General features: G+C 49.0%; 7 protein-coding genes across 7 annotated transcripts; 1 reads left to right on the top strand and 6 right to left on the bottom strand.

The window, feature by feature from the left end:
• Positions 1-621: 621 nt before the first annotated feature.
• N7484_009917 (uncharacterized protein) lies at positions 622-1614 on the bottom strand (the record flags this gene model as incomplete). The annotated part of the gene is made up of 1 exon (XM_057120304.1): positions 622-1614. One exon carries the CDS (start codon positions 1612-1614, stop codon positions 622-624), a length of 993 nt encoding a protein of 330 aa, XP_056969859.1.
• A 605-nt stretch (positions 1615-2219) lies between these two features.
• N7484_009916 (guanylate kinase) lies at positions 2220-2977 on the bottom strand (the record flags this gene model as incomplete). Its single annotated transcript, XM_057120303.1, has 3 exons — positions 2220-2726; positions 2751-2797; positions 2860-2977. 3 exons carry the CDS (start codon positions 2975-2977, stop codon positions 2220-2222), a joined length of 672 nt encoding a protein of 223 aa, XP_056969858.1.
• Positions 2978-4880: 1903 nt separating this feature from the next.
• N7484_009915 (uncharacterized protein) lies at positions 4881-7144 on the top strand (the record flags this gene model as incomplete). Its single annotated transcript, XM_057120302.1, has 6 exons — positions 4881-5060; positions 5114-5862; positions 5919-6084; positions 6132-6300; positions 6350-6422; positions 6631-7144. The coding sequence occupies 6 exons, from the start codon at positions 4881-4883 to the stop codon at positions 7142-7144; spliced, it is 1851 nt and encodes a 616-aa protein (XP_056969857.1).
• Positions 7145-8236: 1092 nt separating this feature from the next.
• N7484_009914 (GPI anchored serine-threonine rich protein) lies at positions 8237-9019 on the bottom strand (the record flags this gene model as incomplete). The annotated part of the gene is made up of 1 exon (XM_057120301.1): positions 8237-9019. The coding sequence occupies one exon, from the start codon at positions 9017-9019 to the stop codon at positions 8237-8239; it is 783 nt and encodes a 260-aa protein (XP_056969856.1).
• Positions 9020-11215: 2196 nt separating this feature from the next.
• On the bottom strand, positions 11216-12920 carry N7484_009913 (aldehyde dehydrogenase; the record flags this gene model as incomplete). Its single annotated transcript, XM_057120300.1, has 4 exons — positions 11216-11360; positions 11432-11874; positions 11937-12330; positions 12463-12920. The coding sequence occupies 4 exons, from the start codon at positions 12918-12920 to the stop codon at positions 11216-11218; spliced, it is 1440 nt and encodes a 479-aa protein (XP_056969855.1).
• A 619-nt stretch (positions 12921-13539) lies between these two features.
• On the bottom strand, positions 13540-14549 carry N7484_009912 (protoglobin family protein; the record flags this gene model as incomplete). The annotated part of the gene is made up of 3 exons (XM_057120299.1): positions 13540-14038; positions 14093-14366; positions 14429-14549. The coding sequence occupies 3 exons, from the start codon at positions 14547-14549 to the stop codon at positions 13540-13542; spliced, it is 894 nt and encodes a 297-aa protein (XP_056969854.1).
• A 1909-nt stretch (positions 14550-16458) lies between these two features.
• N7484_009911 (putative hydrolase) lies at positions 16459-18735 on the bottom strand (the record flags this gene model as incomplete). Its single annotated transcript, XM_057120298.1, has 8 exons — positions 16459-16780; positions 16805-16935; positions 16983-17123; positions 17171-17386; positions 17435-17841; positions 17891-18075; positions 18122-18338; positions 18399-18735. The coding sequence occupies 8 exons, from the start codon at positions 18733-18735 to the stop codon at positions 16459-16461; spliced, it is 1956 nt and encodes a 651-aa protein (XP_056969853.1).
• Between the last annotated feature and the right edge of the window lie 3384 nt (positions 18736-22119).

Below are 22119 nucleotides of genomic sequence, written 5' to 3'. Positions count from 1 at the left end.
TTGCGATAACCCTCATGGCAACCCAGCCCATTGGATGGTTGTTCTCCGCCATCCAGGCTTCTCACGCTGTACACGATTCCATTCTGTATGCGGAGATTCTGTTTATACATACGCAATTGATCATGATAAGCGATTTGACAGCGACAGTGTATATTCCAATAAATGCATTGGCAGAGTTTGGACTAGTCATTACTCTGAAGTCGTGGAACAGGCTAAGGCAATCCCACCGCAAAGCTGTCAACGTTGGGCACGATATCTTGTATGGCGTCTCGAGTTGCTGGGTTGGGTTCCCGAAGGTTACACCGATTATCTCGGTAGGTATTTGACTGCTAGGAAACCAGATTTAGGGGCTGGATGTGTTAAAGATATCAGTCGTCGGGGTTGTAATTGCATACGCTGTGGTGTCTGGGTGGCCCTTTCCGGGGAATATTTGCCCAAATGCTAGAATTTGGCTAACTTGTTTGCGTTCGGGGGCATCATTCTCTAGAATTACTTAGTATCCTTTTTATGTAGAATTTACTTCTCGTTGAAATCACTCAAAAGTGAGTCACTTACTCACAGCTATAGTAAATCACATGATGTCGACCAAGCTCGCTCATCCTGGCAATAGATCTCAAGTTCCTAATCCATCAACAAAGCTGGAGCATCATCTTCTCGGAGACATGTCCAAATGTCTTTCTCTGTTGGCTTCCAGCCCAGCGCCTGCAGTCTGACAGAGCGAGATCTTGAGTTACAACCAAATCCTCTTTCTGTGAAAGGGCCAAAAACATCGACATAGTCAGACTCAGCAAAGGCATGAGCCTCGGGGCTCTCCAATCTACCTGCCTCGTGTAAGACCTGGCTGACATGCGTTGCAATGTCAAGCATTGAGGCCTCGGAACCATTTTCAGCAAAGAAATAAGGATTCTCTAGAAGAACCGCCGGTGAGGATCTCTCAATGTATGCAAGCAGCGTTGAATATGCACGGGCAAGATCTTTGACATGTACAAGGCTCCATGTATTGAGACCCTCACCCACATACCCGGTAAATCCATGTTTCAAGGCAAACTGTATCAATTTAGGCAGGACAATTGAATGTCGCTTGTGCATAGGGTTGGACCCATACACCAGGGGCGGGAGGATCACCGCAATCTTCGCTCGGTCTCCGAATTCACGCGCTGCTTCGGCGATTGGAATATCGACATGACGGTGCATAGATGTAGACGGGATGGCTTCTATGTCTTCTGGTCGGTTGTCGTAGTATATCTTCTCGTTTTTGTACATGCCCGATGCGCCGTCCTCGAGTGCGCCTGTCCCACTGGTGTGTATATAGATAGCCGGGATACCTGCGGTGACTCTTTGCCGTATGCCGGTTAATATCGCTTGCACACTGGGCAGATCGTCGCAAGACGCCGTGTTGATGGTGATCGGGTGTTTCTCTACTTGAGCTGTAAGTAATTCCAAATCGCTCAGGGAGCCTAGAACGGTGCTGACACCACGACCCTCGAGGGCTGAGGCCTGCTCAGGATGTCTGGTCAGGACCGTTACTAGATATTCCGCGGCGAGAAGCTGATCAAGGGCATTCAGGCCGATGTATCCAGCTCCAACGAGGAATATACTGGGGCGGGATGTCATTTCAACGACAAGATGGCTGGTTGCTCAAAATTGTAGTGTTCAAGAGTAGATGAAGTATTGAGCTCTTCGTTGCGAAGAAAAACGATGTCAATTCTGGTAGAGGGAACCTGGCGTAGGACGACTATTTAAAGGGGAGGGACGCTAGCCAAGCGAAACCGACTAGCAGTGCTTTGAGTACAAATCACATCAACACTACCAGTAACCGATTGAGATGCGTACACTAGAGAAGGATTGCCCTCTGGACAATTAGTAAGCCTTTACCAATCAACTTCGGGTCTATGGCCTGTTATCAATCTGGCGACAGCTTGTATTGATAATCATCGCTCATCTTACGTAAGAACTTTGTCATTTTTGTACCATGAAATAATATCGACTCTCATCGGAGATACTGGGTGACCTGTCTAGTAAAACAATCAGGAATAATTCTCATCTTTGCTCGAGAACGGTACTCACTGGCTAGTGGCCAGCCATCGTTATCCGCAATGTGCAATGCAGAATATGGACGAATGGGGGACAGTCCTTCAATTTGATGAAGAGATGCTCATGCTTTGAGAACTGGTGGAGCAGGCCCATTTTCGTTACCATGGGTCCGCAGGGTTATGCAATCAGCTACCTGTCAGGAAAATAAAGTCCTCAAGCTCTTTGCACGCCACCTGTAGATCATCATTGACAATGATCTTGTCATGAGCGCCCGTTTGAGCATAATCAAGTTCAGCCTTGGCTTGGGCAAGCCTCTTCTGGATAGCCTCATCCTTCTCAGTACCGCGTCCTCGAAGACGTTTCGCTAGAGCCTCAAAATTTGGCGGACTGATAAAGATATAGCGAGCATCAATACTTGGGTTCGCCTTCATCTGTTTCACGCCGTCCATTTCAATGTCCAGCACAACCACTCGCCCTTTGGCTATTTGATCCGAGATTGTTTGTTGGCTCGTGCCATATTGATTTCCACCAAATTTTGCGTGTTCGACAAAGGCGCCTTGGGAAACTAGATCGGCGAATTTGGAAGAGTTGACGAAAAAGTAATTTGTGCCTTCGATTTCACAGGGTCGCGGCGCGCGCGTTGTATGGGATACGGTAAATGCGAAGGTGTCGGGATGCGCGTCGAAGAGCTTCTAGATCAGAGTCCCCTTGCCGACGCCCGACGGACCAGAGATGACGATTATTCTGCTATCTGAGGGTGCTTCTGACACTCACGTTAGTCAAAGTCTTGAAATTGAAATTCGATGGACAAGTTCGAGAACTCACCAGACGCGTTGGTCGTGACGCGATTGTTAACGGATGTCCCAAAACGCCGGAGGGATCTGGGCCCAACGGCTGTCACGCGTGGACCTATTCTGGACAACCCTCTCCAGATTGAAGCCATGCTGGGACGCCTAAGCCAATGCAGAGTATGGATGGATGATAGATGACTCTGCAAAGTGATCCGATTTCGGTGGGACCTCTTATCTACCCCGATAAGGAGCTAAGCTCGGGGTTGGAGAAATGGCAGACAACATCTTGAGCATTGCCAAGGTGACTAACTCACTCGTTTCCAAATAGCAGACCACACTGGTCGAGATAAATTAAGACCACCCTACAGATGTCTCTAGAGGTACCATTTTGCATCTAGGTTTTTGTCAGGAGCCCCTTGATGACGGCAGTAACATGGAAAGAAAACGTATTAAACCTGAAATTAAAACATCTTTACCTAGTCGCTTCTGGACTGTAGTACCTCTAGGGTTCGAGAATACCCCTTGTGGGTCGTTGTGTCCGAGATAGATACATTCCTCGCTAGCCCTGCGACATTTCTTGCACGATGGCTGGTCACACTGCACTTTATAGTCTCGGCGGTATTTGCATATGGGACACACACTTCCACCGCCATGGTCATTTACGATTCTTCTGGGACTGCACACTAGTGTTAAGGTTATGGCGTTGCGCATGCCAAGCATGCAAAGAGAGTTTGCGATAGGGGATTTTAGCCTTATTTTGCCTTTTTATTCAAACAGCACCGGTTTTCCTGAGTGTCAGAGGTCAATAGCATTTTGATCATAGGTCTACCTACATAGTTAATTTTCGCATTAGGGTGTATAATGTGGTGAGGCTTTTCAACCCTGGCACATGTTGCGAACACTGAACGTTCCAACCTTGGAAGGTTGTTGCAGGAGAAATGGTGGGGTGGGAAGCAGGATATATATGGATCTCGGCAGAGTAATGCTGTGTCAAACTCAAAAATGTTAATCTGAAGATTTTGATTTCAGATATCTGGGGCGCCTGGATTGATGGGATCTCTAAGGCTTTGAATTGATTTTGCCCTGAAGCCCATAAGATCACTTTGAACCAGTTGAACCCACCTGGACAGGCCAAATAGATGCTGGCTCAAGTAGATCCCAATCCGGGAGTTGAACCCCCAAATTAAGCCTAGCGCCAGGCCATTGGCCAATGCTCAGCTGTGTCCATGACCCACCTACACCTCTACACCACCAGTTGAATAAAGGCACATGAGCCTTCAAGTGCTCAAGAATTGCACTTCCAATATTTCAATTAGCAATTCTGCATCATGAGTACTCCCCCAACTACAATCAGCGAACATCTGGACCTGTCATCCGGAGACAAGAGGTCTGGCTTATTACAGTGCAGCAGGCCATAGTAGGAAAAGAATCCAGGGCTAATACTACGTTGCACATCGGTGCCAATTATCTGACAATATAGCGACTGCCAGATGCCTTGATTGCTGAGATCATGATCTGGAAATGGAAGCTTATGGGAGCCTCCATGACTATACATCACAACCCATACCTGTTTCAACATCATCTCATTTCGCCCTTTGCCAGGTGATCGAAGAGCTCTTATCAGCATCTAGACTGCTGAAGACCGGAGATTTTCCGGGCATTGTTGCATCAATTCCACATACCTCAGCCTTGCATGCAGGGAATTTAGCCGCTCGTTCCGATCCCTTGGAATATGCCAAGTTTTACTTTCACATGTACCAGGCTGAAGTTCTGATAAGCGGTCGCACCTTTCTCACTGAGCCCTGCGTCCAGATACCACAGGATATCTAGATCCAGACCGCAAAAGAGCGAAAACCAAGGTGGGAGAATACCACACCAACATTCCTTTCCCTGAAGAAAAGGGTCCCATGTGGTAATTAGTAGGTTGTAGACAATGCCGAGCCAACGGAGGGCGCTCTTGGGCTGGGAAAATCTTGTTATGCCAATTTTATTATATGGATGTGGGAAACCCCAGCCCTGGGATCGGTCACGGCAGCGACATTAATTCTTCAGAGTATGCCGAAAATATCCTCTTTTCTGCGCTGGGACTCTGTTACTTTGCATTATGTCTATTTTATTGTTACCTCTGCGATCGGCAGTGTCATAATCTATACATCCAGGAAGATCCCCGGGTTTCAATATGCTGACGCGGCATTCATGAGCTTCAGTGCAATGACTGGCACTGGGTTGACCGTGGTACGTGTACACCGCCGATCAATATCCTAATCGATAGCTAACCTGGTTTACAGATCGACCTTTCTATGATGAACACTGTTCAACAAGCTATACTGTTTATACTGTTTATCTTGGGCCATGCTATTCCTATCCTCGGTGTCCTCTCTTTCACGCGCTCTTGGAGGCTAGGCTCGGTCCTGAAAAACAAACAAAATAATGAAACAAAAGCAGAGGAAGAAGCTTATATTCCAACCCTGGATATACCGGAAAAGCCACTTCCAGAAAAACAAGAGGATGCATCTGACAAAGGCAAAACTTCACCGGAAGTAACCATTGCAGTGTTGGAGGCACCGACCGACATTTCATCACCCATCGAACCAGATGGACCATACATGGCCGATAACTGCATTGTAGTTACCGACCTCACACAACCAGAGCCAGTCCAAAGCTTTGTCCCTATCGATGAAAACGATAATGTCTTAAACACCAAAAGACGCATTTCACGCATGCTTGCCAGGCTCACGGGCATAATACAACGCACGAAAGAGCAACTGAACTTGGACGTCTCAATTGACTACACGGACCCAGAGGGAATAGAGTACAGAGCGCGCATACTCCTTGCTGCACTTATAATATTCTACTTCCTTGCCTTCTTGTCTCTTGGATGCCTGGCAGTCGGCCTCTGGTTACAGATCTATAGCCCAGAGGTTTCTCTGACTGATGGAATATCCCCATTTTGGACGGGTGCTTTTCTTGCTACATCGGCACTTGCGAATAATGGCATGTCTCTAATCGATACTAATATGATTCCTTTCCAGAGAGAGTGAGTCCAACCTGCCATCATTCTTGGCATGCAAACTGCTGACCAGACCCGGACAGAGCTGCTCCGCTTCTTATTTGTGGAACTTTGATTCTTGCTGGGAATACGTTGTTCCCTTGTTTACTCCGGTTATCCATTTGGACTATGAGGAAGATGATGCCAGATATTTCGACTTGGCAGACATGGCGCCACACTTTGGACTTTGCTCTTGTCCAGTCTCAAAATGTGAGTCTCCTTTGAGGAATATGGGAATCAAAACTAAGTGTGGCTAGGTCTGCTCTTCGCTTTATCCTACTTGGCACACATGGTTCTTGTTTGGCTCAGTCATCGTTCTCAATGCGATTATGTGGGGAGCCTTTGAGCTTGCATCGATCCGTGATCTGGAGATCGGGGCTTTACCCGCCAAGTACCGAGTGTTAGATGGTCTTTTCCAGTCTTTGTGTACGTTCCCATAAGCACAGTTTTTTGACCCTGCTGACGAAGTTCATAGCTATACGTGGTGGTGGATTCTCTATCGTGGAATTTGACGGATTGCCTCAAGGACTGCTTATGCTATACGGTAGGTCTGACATCCAGAAACTACCTTGAATGGACATTTTACTAACAGCACCTAGCCTTTATGATGGTAGGACTCACACGAATCAAGCCAAAATGACAGAGATCAAGTCTAACAACTCCTCACAGTATCTTTCTGCTTTTCCAGTATCCGCAGCCATTGGGTATGCTAACTCCCACCCTATGAATCTATGACATTGTTCTAATACAAACCAGAAGCACAACCAACACAGAAAAACCCACGACTATATCCTCCCTCGAAGAGTCAAACCAAGTTCACCCGCCTTCACAAACCACCCCAACCCCCTCAAGACTCGCGCGCAGCCGATTCCTTTACCAACAACTACGTTCCCAATTCAGCCACGACATCTGGTGGATATCCTTCGCCATTTTACTCATCACAATCGCCGAATCAGATCACTACAAGATCCAACCAGTGGAATTCTCCACCTTCAACGTGATTTTCGAGGTCATCTCCGCATACAGCTGCGTCGGTGCTAGTATCGGATATCCAGGGAGCAACTTTGCATTTTGTGGTCAGTGGAACACGTTCAGCAAGCTTCTACTGGTGGCAGTTTCTTTGAAAGGACGTCTCCGGGGATTATCTATCGCCAATACCAAGCTAACATCATCGCCTTGCGTGCTAAACAAAGGGCAATCGTTTGATGTAAAATCACACGAGAAGGATAATTATATAGAGTCGAATCGAAGGCTATCGTCCTGTGTTTGAACAGATTTACTATGTCCGTAGTTCCTGCACATAGAATGTATTGTAGGGATTCTGAACTAAGCTAGCCTAGGTGCATTTCTTCTCAAGATGACGTAGTGCAAGGCATCTCGATACATACTTCTTAACCTTGGAAGTAAGGGGCTCTCCACCACATTCCATGAATCGAGCGGGCCGGATGTGAGATTCTTATCATCTCTTAGCGCATCTCTAAGGAACCAGCGCAATCCGTTTTATTCTATAACATGACTGGCTAATGAATAATCAGGTACAATGGTCTAATTCGCCAGACATGTTCTTGCAGGGACCTGGGTCGCACGAGTATCTTGGGAGTCCGAGGCTTCAATCGCGACCGTGGAGCTATACCTTCGCGAGCTGAAGATAAAATACATTAGCATGAAGAGATGTGGAATAGGGAGTGCACTTTTTGACAAGGTCATAGATAGACATGATTTCGATGACCGAGACTTTGAAATGTCCGTGGTTGAGGTATAGACTAAGGATGTGAAGTAGGAGATGCGAAGGTGAGGTGGGAATAGGAGTAGAAAAAAAGTAGAAAAGTAGAAATGATGGAGTTCTCTATACAGTCATGAGGCTCTGCATAGCGGACTAGAAGTATTAAGATCCAGACTGCCATGGGGTTACATTTAACTACAAATGTTTGACTGTGAAACGCCGAACCCTGGACAAAATCCGGGGTAAGTCGCACAACCTTGGAACCCGCCCGAGGACCCCACCACCTTATACGGTGATCTACAAACGCGAAACAGGCTACTAAATGGAAAAATTTATGAACAAAGTAAAATCCAATTCATTTACAGTACAAGCCTACCCAGAATCAACCCAGAGTAGACATCAAGGCATGAAACTCGACATTACAAGCATAGCTGACTTGAATTCCCATGAAATACAGACAAGACGAACATGGTATCAAAAAAGACAAGGCCAGCAGAGAGAAATTAAGGGCAAAAGTAAAAAAGCTTTCAAAAAGAGGTTCATATCAAGTGTATCGATAAGATCAAGCAATCGTTTTTAGTGAAAGCTGAGAAAGATAAAAGTGAAAGAAACCTCCGAACCCGGGGTATATCATGACATTTAGAAGGCCATGACGGCGAACATGGCAGCAACGACAGCGCCGAAGCTGATAGTGTTCTGGCCAGCGGCGTTGTAGGCGGGGGTGGCCGAGGGGGTAGCGGAGGTGGTGGCCGAGGCACCAACGGAGGTGCTGACGGGGGAGGTGGAGGGCTTGGTGGGGCGGCGGGTCAAAGAGCCGGTGGGCATGGGCATGGTGGTAGCGACACCGGTCTCAGTCTCCGGGCAGATGGTGGTGGTGATCTCAATGGACTCAACAGCGGTGGACCAGGAGGTAGGCTGGGCGGAGACGGAGGGAGTGGCGGTAGCCTGGGTCTCAGTCTCGGGGCAGATGGTGGTGGTCTTGTCGTCGATGACGGTGACGACGGTGGCAGAGCTGGAGCCAGCGGTGGCAGAGTTGGAGCCAGCGGCGGCAGCGATACCGAACTGGGTGGACCACTGGTAGGCGCCAGTGCCCTCAACGACCAGCAGGATACCGTAGTGGGTGGTGTCAACGGTCAGGCTAGTGCTGGGGGTCCACATGTAGGAACCGGTGTTGTCGATGTTCTCAACGATGGTCTCGAGAGGGACAACGTTGGAGCTGGGGCCGCGGAGGAGGACCAGAGAGATCTTGTCACCAAGAGTAGGGTCCCACTGGATCTTGAAGGGAGCACCCTCGGGAACCTGCTCATTCAGAGAAGGGTAGGCAATGGGGTTACCCTGAGGAGACTTGGTGTAGTCGGGCTGGGTGTAAGCAGCAGCGAAGGCCGCGAGGGTCGACAAGACGGTAGCAGTGGTGAAACGCATTTTGAATATATTCTGGAAAAGAATGACTGAGTTGGAGTATATAAAGAATGACTTCAAAGTGCGAAAGAGTGACTTTGGAAAGAGGAAAAAGAATGAATGAGTGTGGGAGAGGAGAAGAAGAAAAGGAAGCGGGAAAGGAGATTAGAGCTACATTTTCTGGAAGGAGGAGGGCCCTAGGCCAAAGCGTCCCTGAGCAAGTGGAGTAGAGACATTTCAGAGCCCCATCAGGGCCCAAAGCCAAGCATGCGGGCCAACCAGGACCCCAGTTCTGCGGTCATAGTGGAGACACCATCGAGCGTCTTTCCAAGCGAGGTACTAAGGCTTCGGGGCGCAGTGCGATAATTATAGATCGAAAGTAAGACGGTCTCTTCATGTTCCCAGGATCCAGTCAGACCTCTCATATTCATGACTATGACCGGGGAATGACCGATTCACAACAAAATGGAGAGGACAGGGGAAAACGGTATCCTCGTGGGGCATGCAGGTGGCTCGTGGCTTAGCTCGTGTACGGTACCTTACTGTAAGGCTGTCGGAAATGAACCTGTTTTCTCGGTGGTTTTATTTTGATTTGGGGGCCTCCTTGGCTTTCTTAGTTTAATACTCATAATAACTTTGTATCATTCCTTCAAGAGACACTGGAATTGGAATGTAAAAGAAAAGAAAATAAAAAAAAACCTCCAGGCTGCCGAGCCAAACTAAAAGCGACGGCGCGCCGCTAACACCAGGGACCAAGGATCCTGTGTGTGGAAGGTTTGCACAGGATCCAGAAGTTGTGATCAGGGCACACTGCATACACGGAGGTTATGCGGGTGTAGGCAAGTCCGAGCCCAATCACGAAATATGATGTGCGGCGAGAAAGTAAACAGCGCACATAGCCCGGAGAATAACCGCAAATGAGCCCATCGCAAAATGTAGTCCACTAGCGCCACCGCTTTCCACCCCACCAATCATCCTCGGCGGACCCCAATACCACCAAGACCCTGGATTACCCATGACCCTGAAGGTGAAAACAAACACAGAGACACCAGTTCTATCGCACAGACGCGGGTGAACCTCCACAGCCCATGAACCCATCATAACGTCTTAAATCGCCGATCCCACCGGTTCATCGGGAACCGTGTTTACCATGGAAGTGATCAACCGTTGATCAGGGGGGAGGGGGATTCGAAGCGAGGTACTGAGGACGGATGACGGTATGGTACTCAGTACAGCCACCAAAACACAAGCAAACTTTGGGAAATTTGGATTGTCTCAGAGTGTGGCACCGCTGATTCGCTGTGGCTACGGTTATTTCCTGTTCCTGAACTGGCGGTGGATCCGTTGTTTTGGCTAAACTTTGGAACTGAGGAGAAGCCTTGCGATAGAACGGGATGGTGATTTTTATCTCAAAATGGATCAGTAGATCCGACTACCACATACCCACGACATGAAAGTTGCGTTTCTGCTGTTCGCTGTCGATGCTAATCCAGGGAAATTGTAGGGTCTTACGGGGCCGGATGTCCGGAGGCCTGCCCCGATCGGGGTATGGCGTTGCCTTCTTTGTTGATGCTCAGGATCACGCTAATGAGGATTCCAGGGTTACACTGTCCACAAAGCCTTGCCAAGCCTTCTCGGCCACACCGCGAATCCCGGATCGATGGGGGGTATCGAGAAACGCCACGGCAATGGATCCGGCCCTATTCAGCTTGAAAGATTGGTCACTGATTTGTGATGAGGCGAAAACATAGGTCTCGGCCATCATCCGACCGATCCGTGAAAAGGATCCAGCGCCTGGAAGGATTTGAACCCAGTCCACAAATGGATAGGTCTGCGAGGCTGCAACAACGCCCCGAAATAAGGCTGCGGCTATGTCCATCACTCCATTGTTGAGTGCTCCGTAATTGCAGCATTAAACCATGGATGCCATCTACCATACCAAATTATGAACCACACTCAGTCTAGCGGAGTAATAGAGATACTGTAGAAATGATCGTGTGATATTGAAATTCACTATCTGCAATCCAATTGGGTATCCATCCCTGGTCGCCTAAGCATCAGCACCAGCGTCAGCGAGTGACCAGTCCAGTCCATTTCTCATTTCCCCATTCCCAAAGACAGAGCTAAGGCAGCTCAGCGCCCGCTAATTGAATCGAACCATTACCACCAAGTGGCAGCGATGCATCATATCTCGTATCCGGACCAGCCAGGAAACCCCGCTTACTCGGTCCAAGTCACGGTCTTGGTCTGCAGGAACTCATCATAACCCCCAACGCCACCAAAGCGACCGAAGCCACTGCTCTTCCATCCACCGTGGGGCAACACAGGTTCGTCGTGAACGGTTAGCGCGTTGATGTGGACGGCACTAGAGACGATCATGTCAGCAGGGGGGATTCTCATGCTACGGATCGGAACTCAGAAGAACTCAAAACTTACCCAGACTCGATTTGCTTTGCGACGCGCAACCCGCGGAACAGGTTGGCTGTGAAGACGGCAGCTGTGAGGCCGTACTCGGTGTCGTTGGCGAGTGCCACGGCTTCTTCCTCGGTGTCGACGACCATCAGCGAGACAGTCGGTCCGAATGATTCGGTCGCATACAGGTCCATTTCCTTGCTGACGTCGGCGACGATGACGGGCCGCATGTTGGTGCTGAGGGCCTCGTTGGCATTGGCGTCACCGAACAGAACGTTCGCGCCGCGAGAGACGGCGTCCGAGACGAGTCGCTTGTTCTTTGCGACGGCCGCGGCGTTGACGAGACACAGGGCGGGTGCTTGTTTGCCGAAAAGCTTCTCGGCTGTTTCGGCGAGTTTGATCTTAAATTCGTCGGCGATGCCGCGCTGGACTACGATGCGCTCGGTTGACATGCAGATTTGACCGGACTGACGATCGTTAGTGATGGTCCTATACGAAATCAAAAAAGATCGAGAAGTTTCCAACATACGTGCATGAACGATCCAACGGCGCAGTTCATCGCGGCCTTATCCAACTCCGCGTCATCCAGCACAATGGCTGATGCCTTGCCACCTAGCTCAAGAAGCACAGGCTTAATATATTTACCCGCCGTGGATGCGATAATCGAGCCGACCATGGTGCTACCGGTGAAGTTAACCTTGCGCACGGCGGGGTGAGCAATCAGCGAATTTGTCACTGCGGCGGCATCGGCAACCTGGTGGTAGATGACATTCAAGCATCCAGCTGGCAGACCAGCTTGACGGAAGATATCACCCAGAGCCCAGAAGCATTTAGGTGAAAGCTCAGAGCCCTTGAGAACGACTGTGTTTCCAGCCGCAAGGGGCAGGGCTACTGCACGGGTACCGAGGATAAAAGGTGCGTTCCTGTAGTGATGGATCCTGATTAGCGGCGCGTTACACAACGGAACGTGGCAGGTGAAAATTGGCATCTGGGCCAACGATCAAGCCAAGCCAGGTCAAACTTGGAATGCAAAGAGAGAGATAATCCAATCTTACCAGGGCGCAATTGACAAAACCACACCATATGGCTCCTTGTAAACCATCGCGCCTTCACCTTGTCGAGTGACATTGGGCACGATACCCTCGATAGTCGAGATACGACCCGCAAAATCCTTAATGAAGCTAACGCCCAAGTTGAAGGTGTGTTCACAGAAGGGCCGGCCCGCGCCGGTTTCCTCGCGCTGGTACGCAATCAGCTCCTCCTTGCGTGAATCCATGATCTCCGCAGCCCGCAGCAAGATATCGCGTCGGTCATATGCCTGCGTCTTGGCCCAGGCCGGGAACGCAGCCTGTGCCATATCAACAGCGCGTTGCGCATCGTCAACCGAGGCGCCCGCACAGTAGCCGGACAAGTCCCCAGTAGCAGGCGCAATGACCTCGAATTTGATGTCGGTGACAACCGACTCACCGTTAATGATGAGTGGCGTCACAGGCTTGGAAGCGATACCAGACATGGTGAATTGTGGACTGAGGGCTGTTGATGAATACAGGAAACAGTTCAAAAAGCCCCCTTTTTTTAGCCTGGGGGACAAGAGTTTAAGAGCTATTGAATGGTTGTGGTGCAAGGGTGGTTCAACGGCCTGGGCAGAGCAGATCTTGCCGGATCGAGTGTGGAGTTGGAGGGGTTGGTGGAGCAGATGGCAGCTCTGAAAATCAATAGCCCACTGGAATTCGGAAATCGAGATTTATCTCCGTTGACGTTGTTTTCTGGAAATCCGATAAGGCCGCCGGACATATAAATTGGTTCGCGGGGATCCACGGACCAGAATGGATATACGGGGTGCGAACTGCCTTGAAGATGAGCCGAGTGGGGGACAAGTCCCGAGATGTCGAAAATGTGGACAAGGTTAGTTAAGCGCGACCGAAGAATCGGAAGATGTCCGTGGAAAGGGATTCGAATACGACTTAATAAATAGAAGGAATGGAAGAAAAGATTGAAGAGAAAGAAGTCGAGATTCGAGTTCGATTTTGAAACAGAGAAAAAAGCAAACACCGCCGCCAAATGCATTATGTTCCATGCGCCCCAAATTCCCAATCCCGCACCAGAAATGCCAATGCTTTAATTCATCATTTTCAATTCGCCCAGATCTTAGTCTCGGTCGAAGAATTGTTCTTCGCGAATTCTGCAAATGGACATGCTGAGCTTTTAGTCGCTCCCTCCGGTGTCCGCGACGATCCGGTCGTTTGAGTAGAGTGGGCGCCACTTTGCGTGGACGGCGCTACACTGCTCGCAATACTGGATTGGTCATCATCCACGGAGCTTTCCGAGCTACTGCCAATAATGCGCTTCCCACTCAAGTATCCCTCCTTATTATTGGACCCGAAGCTGTAAATGGAGATTTCGTCGGCGAATTCCTCGCCGTCGCGAAGGTGCCATTTGGCGAAGAGGTCGTTTTGGATCCAGATGATTTTGTTGAGGGCGCGGATGAGGCCGATTTTGCGACGATTGGAGAGTTGAGGGTGGCACATTAGGGCTTCGATGAAGATGTCTGAAATGTAACCTAGGCAGACGCCGAGGTGGATGTATTCGATGTTGAGGGGGGCTAGGCGTTCTTGACCGGAATGCATTTGGCTGCATACGGCGTTAGAGGTATGTTCTATACAGAGGTAAGGTGTCATTACTCACCCGACTTTGTTTAGGTATCGCCAGAAATCCATGCTGGTAGGGTCCTGGCACAGCTTGATGAGGTACCAGCGCAGGAACATCTTGCGCCGTTGGATTTGTGGGGTCTCTTCGGTGAGGTAGTCATCAGTAGGCTCTTCTTCACTTGCGGTGGTGCGGGTGTGGAAGGCACGCGACGTGATGTCATATTTGAGGAGCTTTTTATACACCATGTTGACGACGGCGGGAATAAGTTGCTTGAGGTATTTGGCTCCACTTTGGAGATGTTCGACATCCTCTATACAAGAAGTAGATTAGCATATGGATATGGAACATGAAGTAGGACAGACCAATACATACCAGAAGACCACTCAAGGAAGTGATGCAAATACTTGATGCGCTCTTCCAAGCTGACATATAGTGATTTGCGGTCAATATGTTCCGGCTCAAAGCCTAAATCTACCCCATAATCGCAAGGCATGATGGTCTGATAGGATCAAGATACTCAATCTAGTTCAGTTGAATAAGTTTTTAGGGTTCTTCTTTAGCAGAAAAAGGTCAAATATATAGAAAGAAAAAACCGGGGCTCCTCGTGGCATCCGCATGGGCAGGACAACCAGATCTTTTATACCCCCCAACGGACAAACCATCCGATCAGACCCCCAGTAGACATCACGATTCAAGATCCCAGAAAGGGGCCCTAGCAATCGAAAAAAAAAACAGAAAAAAAGAAGACAAAAAAAAAGTGGAGCGGACCTCTTACCAAGAATAGCGAAAAGACCCGATTTGAGACGACAGCTCATCTCCAGATGGAGGTCACATAGATGCATGCATCATCGAATCAGATGATGTAAAAAATCCCTGGTTGAAAAATCCGGCCACAGAACAAGGCTTCGGCAAGTATGGCCTGATCCCCTGCAATCTCCTTTGCCCTCCACTGGCGTTACGGCGTCGAAACTATGGACCGCCATCCTGTCATAGTCGAATTCGAGACAAGCCTCCACACGAGAAACGCAGAGAACCAGCAATACTCGTGTCCGATACAATATCCGCAGCCTCTTCACTCTGAACCCGAGTCTTCTAGAAGGACACTTTCTTCAGGGTCAAGGGTTGCGTGTCGAGCTAAAACACGTGTAATTAGTCTTGATCCCAACGAAAACCCAAAACTCAAATTGTCCCGCAGATCCCGATGCAGCTAAAACAGGCTTCCAAGTTAAACGTGAAGACGTAGCCGGAGCTCCGCTGTGGTCCCCAACGGCTTCCAACCGAGACGAGTTCCACTTAGACTCGGAGCCGACGGTTCGGGGCGCGATGGATTTTTTTTCTCTACACTGAATAGGCAATAGCTTTTCCGGTTCATCTGCAAGAAAGGATGATCGGCAAAGGCAGTGTTCCAGGTTGGATGAAACTCGGCTTAAATGAAATGCCAATGACATCAAAACGCCATTCCCGCTTGGACCCCAGGGAAAGCATAGAACAAAAGTAAGATCGTTGAAAGTGGCTTCCAGAAAAACCGCCGAACGGTTCGGCTTGAGTGGGTCCCGCAAATTTCACGCGAAGACATGCATAAATCATAGCACGAGGTCATTTGCATTACTAAATCTCCTCACCTGTTCTTCCTGGCGCAAATCGATCCAGTTGGATCGCGTGATGGCGTGGCCTGATTCGCGATCACGGTGGATTCGAGTGGAGGCTTATTGCCTGATCAAATGGATGCCTTCCGGTTGGACGCGAGTACGGACACGGGAAATTTTCTTTAACAAGGGGGGAAATAAAGGGGGACCGATCTCGCAGTTAGCCGACCTTCTGAACCAGTTGAGAGCTTTTGTTCTTTTTTTCAACTTGGTGCTTGGATACATCAAGCGTGTTCTCCGGTTGATGTCATGTTTTGTCCCTTTAATTAGGCTGAGACGCGCTACGTCCGTTTCTAAAACACGCGCGTTAGACGATCAGCAATGCCTGTGTTGATCACTTAGAAAACCGCGGTCTAGACGCTCAGCATGCTCGCCGCTGTTGTTTCATGTTTCCCCCCCGCGTTCTGTGACACAACGGAGGCGCTATGATCCGTGGGATTGCCGTGCCAAGTAATCTAATTGACTTTGTGAAGAATATGACAGCTGGACGCCCGCATGTGGCTTTCCACATGGCTTGAAACTGTGATAAGATGTATCAGAAAGTCAATTTTGAATCCGTGGATGTGATCAGTCTTTCTCATCTACTCCGTACAGAATAATATAATTGAGATATTTGGATGCATCCTGACAAGTCCGGCAATATTGCCGAGTTGGTAATTATGCCGGAGAAAACTTTAATTCGATTCGTAATAGGTTAGCTGTGATGGATTTGCTATGGATATCATCTGGAGCTCGGCTAAGCTACAATCGCCCCGCTCACGCAGACATGGTGCCGTTGCTGCGTGCCGCAGCTGCATCATACAGACCCTGGATGTCGGCTTTCCATTGGTCCTCATCAACGCGAGATAAGCGTCGATCGTAGGTCATCAGTCCGTTGACTTCGCCTTCTACGTCGGTGGTCTGTGTCCAAACGCCACCGCTGCAGGAGAAAAGGCGCACCTGGTCCTGCAATTCGCTGAGGAGGAAATGACTACGGTAGTTCCAGGCGTCGAGGGTAATGTCAATTTCGTAGGTCTGGTTGATAGTGTTGATTGCGTCTTGGTTGTTCCAGAGACTGAAATTGTGAGCAAGGTTTCGGCTAGAGATTACCAGGGTGACTTACTGTTCAATGGAGACGTTGTTGCCTATCCCGCCAAATTCTCCCTGGAAACCGATTCGGGTGTCGTCGTAAGGGCTGGAGGAGGTGGAGTAGAATGGGGTTCCACATTGTGGGTTGGCGTAGTGGTGGTTATCCTGTTACAGTGAGCGAGGACTCTGGAAGTTTCATGGGGGTTCCTCACGCTAAAGTCTCCTGCTCCATGGTCGTACCAACCGGTTGTCGAATCCACTAGCCGTGTTGGATCTAGCTGTCTGACCCGGTCGGTCAACTCAAATTCGGGGTAGTAGTCCGTCAGCTGTCCCCAGCCTTCATTGTAGATAACCTATAATCCATCAGCACGGATAGAGAAAATCAATTTGAGCAACTAACCCAAGTTGCAATACTAGGGAAGCTCTTGTGCTGATTGACCAGGACCTCCAGCTGGCGCGAGAATTCAGCCTGCTGTGCTGCATTCGGCAAAATGGTCTGGGAGGTACAGTCAGACAGCTTCCTGCTTTGAATCGGTCGCAGGGAAGGCATGTCCTGGATAACAAGCAGCCCTAGCTCATCACAAGCACGATAAAAAAGCTCAGGCTCAACTTTGATCTACAATGTGTCAATGCCACGCTCTCGAATTTTTACCGTTGTACTTACATGCTTGCGGACCATGTTGAAGCCGAGCTTTTTTAGCATTTGGAGATCGTAGACCATAGCCTCCTTGGTAGGAGGTGTGTAAATACCATCCGGCCAAAAGCCTTGGTCGAGAGTGCCGAACATGAATATAAACTCGCCGTTCAATAGCGGCCGAACGACACCGTCGACGGTGCCCCTGGAAATGGTGCGGAATCCCGTGTAACTTTGGACCTGGTCTTTGCCCAATGTGACGGTGATGTTGTACAGATTGGGCGAGTTCGGAGACCACAGTTTCGGGGAGTCGACGTTAAACTGGAAAGGCTGGTTTGTCGGACCTCTATAAGTCGCAACAACATTGTCGCCATCATGCACAACAACTTGAACACTGGTTGTGGTATTGACAGAGGAAGTGTGCACGGTCATATTGACTGAGGACTGTTAACGATCGAACATCATCTGAATAGGTGGATCACATACCTTGGCCTTCCATGTTTCCATCGATGTCTAGCCGTGAGACATGATTCTGTGGTGCAGCCTCGATCCAGACGCTTTGCCAAATTCCACTACAGGGAGTGTAGAAAATATGGCTCGGTCTGTGAGTTTGCTTTCCAATGGGAATAACATAATCCCCATCATCTGTGGGGTCGTGCACAAAGACAAGTCTATACCAAGTCAGCACCGTCCCAATTGAGCTCTGAAGCTACTCACAGTTCATTTTCTTGTCCTGGTTTCAGGAACGCGGTAACGTCCAACGTGAAACGGAAATATCCACCACGATGGAAGCCGGCTTTTTGTCCATTGACAAAAATTGTAGCTTCATAGTCTACTGCTCCAAAGTTGAGCAAGATACTCTGACCCTTCCAGTCTGATGGCACCTTGAATGAGGTTGAGAACCACGAGTATATCATATACTCACCCTGGACCCCTGCAAAGGTTTGTTAATTTCATACAGCAAGCCAAAATCAATCAAAAATAATGCACCCACCTGACAAACCACTCTCCAAGCAAGATGGAACAAGGACATCCTGTGCAAGGTCTTGTCCAAAAGGCGGATTTTGAACGGCAGCGAGACTAGATGCGTTCTCATACTGCCATACTCCATTCAAATTCTGCCATTGCGATCGCTGCATCTGTGGCCGCGGATACTCAGGCCACGGATCAGTGCCTACTTTGTCCGTCCAAGGGGTTGTCAATGGTGGTTCCTTGAGAACATACCCAGCGGCGCGGGCCTGCTTGACTGTGAATACTTTATCATGACTCCCTGGTAGGGCAAGACTACTGCCAGCCAACAGAGAGAATACGGTACTCCACAGCAAATGCATCGTCTTGGACAACTAAGCTGGCCTGGAACGTGTGGGACTGGAAGGCCACAATGGTGTCTACACAACAGGGAACAACCACCTCGGCGAAGATCCTTGGCTTTATGTACACTACATAACGGACTGGACAGAGCCGAAACACCGAGCTATCTAACCATACTTGCTGTGGTCTAGTTAAAAAGGCAAAAAGAGGGCCCCAAGACCGCTAAGAGATGCAAGTCAGCCTGGACTAGTATAATTGCTAGACACTGCCCAGTCTTGCTGAAGTATGATCTCCACATAGGGTCGGCAATCCCCGCAGGGAGGGCGCACAGGGGCAGGATCATTCAGTCTGGGCAAACAACAGGCTTAGTACCCTACCGTGGGCCGATTGCAGGGAGCACCTGCTTGGCGTAATTGATGGTGGAGTATGGAACTAACTATAGAGTGGCCAATCACATCTGTAGATTCATTATTGTATTGTACGATGAATTCGTGCGAGGATAGTTATGAAGACATAAAAGCAGATATTTCCGTGGTTCGATCAGTTTTACAATCATAGACCAGTGAAGTTAGTCCCTGGACCGGATTTCGGTCTTTCTCGGTCGTGTGCTTTGTGGAGAATTATCGGGGCGATCACAATGCGCTGGACTTGCATTTTTTTTGACAAGGTTTCCATCCTTCAGAGACAACACATTAGTAACATCATGACTGGCAGTTTGCCGAGCCCGGGACTCTCGGCATTCTATGTAATACTGATGGATCGTGCGTAGAGCTCCTTGCAGCCGCACGGATCCTGTCCGTGAGACCCTGAAATCCGCTCCCAAGACCGGGAATTCCTCATACTAACCACATTCAGGAACGAATAGACAGCACGCCATGCCATGTCGCACCTCGAGGTATCATCGAGTCGTGGGAGCGGCTGAGCACCGAAAATAAGAATACGAAGGCTGGCCTTCTCCCCCCTCATTCGGACTTGGCGTGACGATCGGTCCTGTGCGATTGGGGGGTTGGCCAACGGCTCCACAGCTCCGCTGGCATATGGATATTTTCCATTTCTGTACCGGAGCTCTCAATTTCCATATTCATTTCCCCGCGTTGACCTGTTGGGGTTTCTAAGCGGGGTAGTTGGAGAAGGAGAAACTCTCAGTGTATTCGTTATCGTTCGAATCTTCATCAACTTTGGGACCCGAATCAAATATTTGGGGGTTTCAATGGCTTTTTTATCAATAGATGTTGCTGTTTAAATGGCTCTTTGATCTCGTGGCAGTCTGCCTCATCGCACAGAATCCATGGAAATCGTGGATGGTGTGCAGTAGGTAAGGCGAGGTGGGAGAAAGAAACAGGGTTGAAAGGGGTTGTCGATATGGAACACAAGTTGTTGAGAACAAAAGGCGTGAGGGCACTTGAAGAGGGGAATTTTAAAGTCATTCTTGGTAGGTAATAAACTTCCTGGGCAGAAGCCAAAGGTTGATTATACGTCTAGGTAAAAGCTATGGATGAGTCGAAGAGTTGCTGTAAATATTTGCTAGTAGCATCAAAGCCCACTCTTCCTAGTTGTGAAAGTATACGCTGTAAATAGAATCAGCCCAAAGCATAAGATTTGTTGATGTGACATAAGTTGAGAGGACGTGATGTATTGTGATGATAAGGATAGAGAGATAGAGTCATGTGACCTATGAGCAATAACCAGAATATATCGCCCGGGTGTTCGAATGGCGGTGAAGGAGTCGAGGCAGGCAGTCTGTGATTATGTCATCAATGAGCTCTTTGATGAGTCATCATCTGACTCATCTTTTGCTTCGTTTGATTGGCTCACACACGCGAGGCTCGCACTAGCGCGGGACCCCAGGGTATAAATATCTCCTCCCGCTCTCCTCCATTTCCTCTTTTCTTTTTTCTTTTCCAGCTCTCTTTGCCAATTGGCTTAGATCAAGTGTAGTATCTGTTCTTTTCAGTTTAATCTCTGAAAGTTTCCTACGGGAAACACATTGATTATTCTCATTTTTGGACCTCGCGACCGACCTCTGTGCTTGCGCATGTCGGTCGCACAGTGTCATCGGGCTCACACTACCCCCGATCGACGCGAATCCTTTTTTCATCAACTGTATCGGCTTGACCGATCGCTTGGAGAAGAAGAGGTTATCCCATTTGACATCATATCATGTACTGTCACTGTTGCACGTAGCTATTCTTGTTAACCCCAAAAGACCCACAGTGAACAATGTCCTTTTTTTCGCGTCTCTTGTGTCCTTTCCACTTGTATTCATCCTCAAAGCGAATGAAATTCTCATTTTTCCCAAAGCTGAAAAACGCCGGCTGCCGAATTCCCTGCCAAGGAGGCCCCCCTGCAAGGGGTCACTAATGCTCCTGACCAAGAGCTCTTCATGCCCTCGCAACTGTAGTTATCACAGAGCTTCAGCCGTCCTAGCGACACCACAGCCTGCGACCTCGTTTGAAATTCAGTGATTTGATCATTCTTTCCGGCCTCGACCAACAAGACGTGCACAAATGCATAGTTGGTTCACAGTCCGCGATGGTCATTTTCAAGGCAAATACCAACATGATCGTACCGCAACAGAAGTCGGGACTAGCAAAAGACGATCGAGCTACACCAGATTATGAGGTGGACTCTTGTGATTCGGCAGCTGATGACAGTTTGTTTGAGGCCGAGGCTACTATCTTCTAGGACAGGGAAAAATGACTCCGGATGCACTCTGTTTCACCTGACTGTCTCACAGGCTGATTCAAATATGCAAGATAATCACACATTTGAGGAACCAGTTGACGATCCAGGGCCATCATTCAAGGCCATGCCGCTTTCAAAACAGCCTGGCGAAATCTATTCCATTGTCTTCCTCACACTCATAGCAATACTGAACAGGAGAACCGCCGGCAATAAAGATCGTCAGGAAATCGAAGTCATTGATCGTGCCTGGCTAGACTATGGAAACATGTCTTACTCCTTGCATCCTCTGCCGAGACGTTGAACGCCCTCGATACTGACATTCATACATTCCCGCCCAATTGGAACCTAGTCCAGGTCACAAGTGGAGTAATGTAGGACACGTGCATTCCTGCCCTTCTGACCTGCATTCCTAGCCCACATTCCCTGCGATCTTAGCGTTACAGACAAGATCGCAATTCCTACGCTGCAGCTGCAGTCCCCTCCATGGACTCCTGCTTTGCTGCCCCAGGTCGGAAATGCAGATTGAAGGGTCGATCATATACGGAGTCTTTACCCTTGAACCAAGGTCACAGTCTCAAATCCTGTCAGAATCACAAATTGTGGGTCAGAACAATCAACAGATGTTCAAGGTCGCCGGGAACGGAAATGCGGTCTTGCGGATGTATCCGAGTCACCCATGGGTTCGACCTGATACACTAGGCTTGTGTCTCGTGGTTCCG

This window comes from Penicillium longicatenatum (genome assembly GCF_028827895.1).
Source record: "Penicillium longicatenatum strain IBT 33135 chromosome Unknown contig_6_segment0_segment0, whole genome shotgun sequence".
In the NCBI taxonomy this organism is placed as follows: domain Eukaryota; kingdom Fungi; phylum Ascomycota; class Eurotiomycetes; order Eurotiales; family Aspergillaceae; genus Penicillium; species Penicillium longicatenatum.
This window is presented reverse-complemented; position numbering and strand designations above follow the sequence as displayed.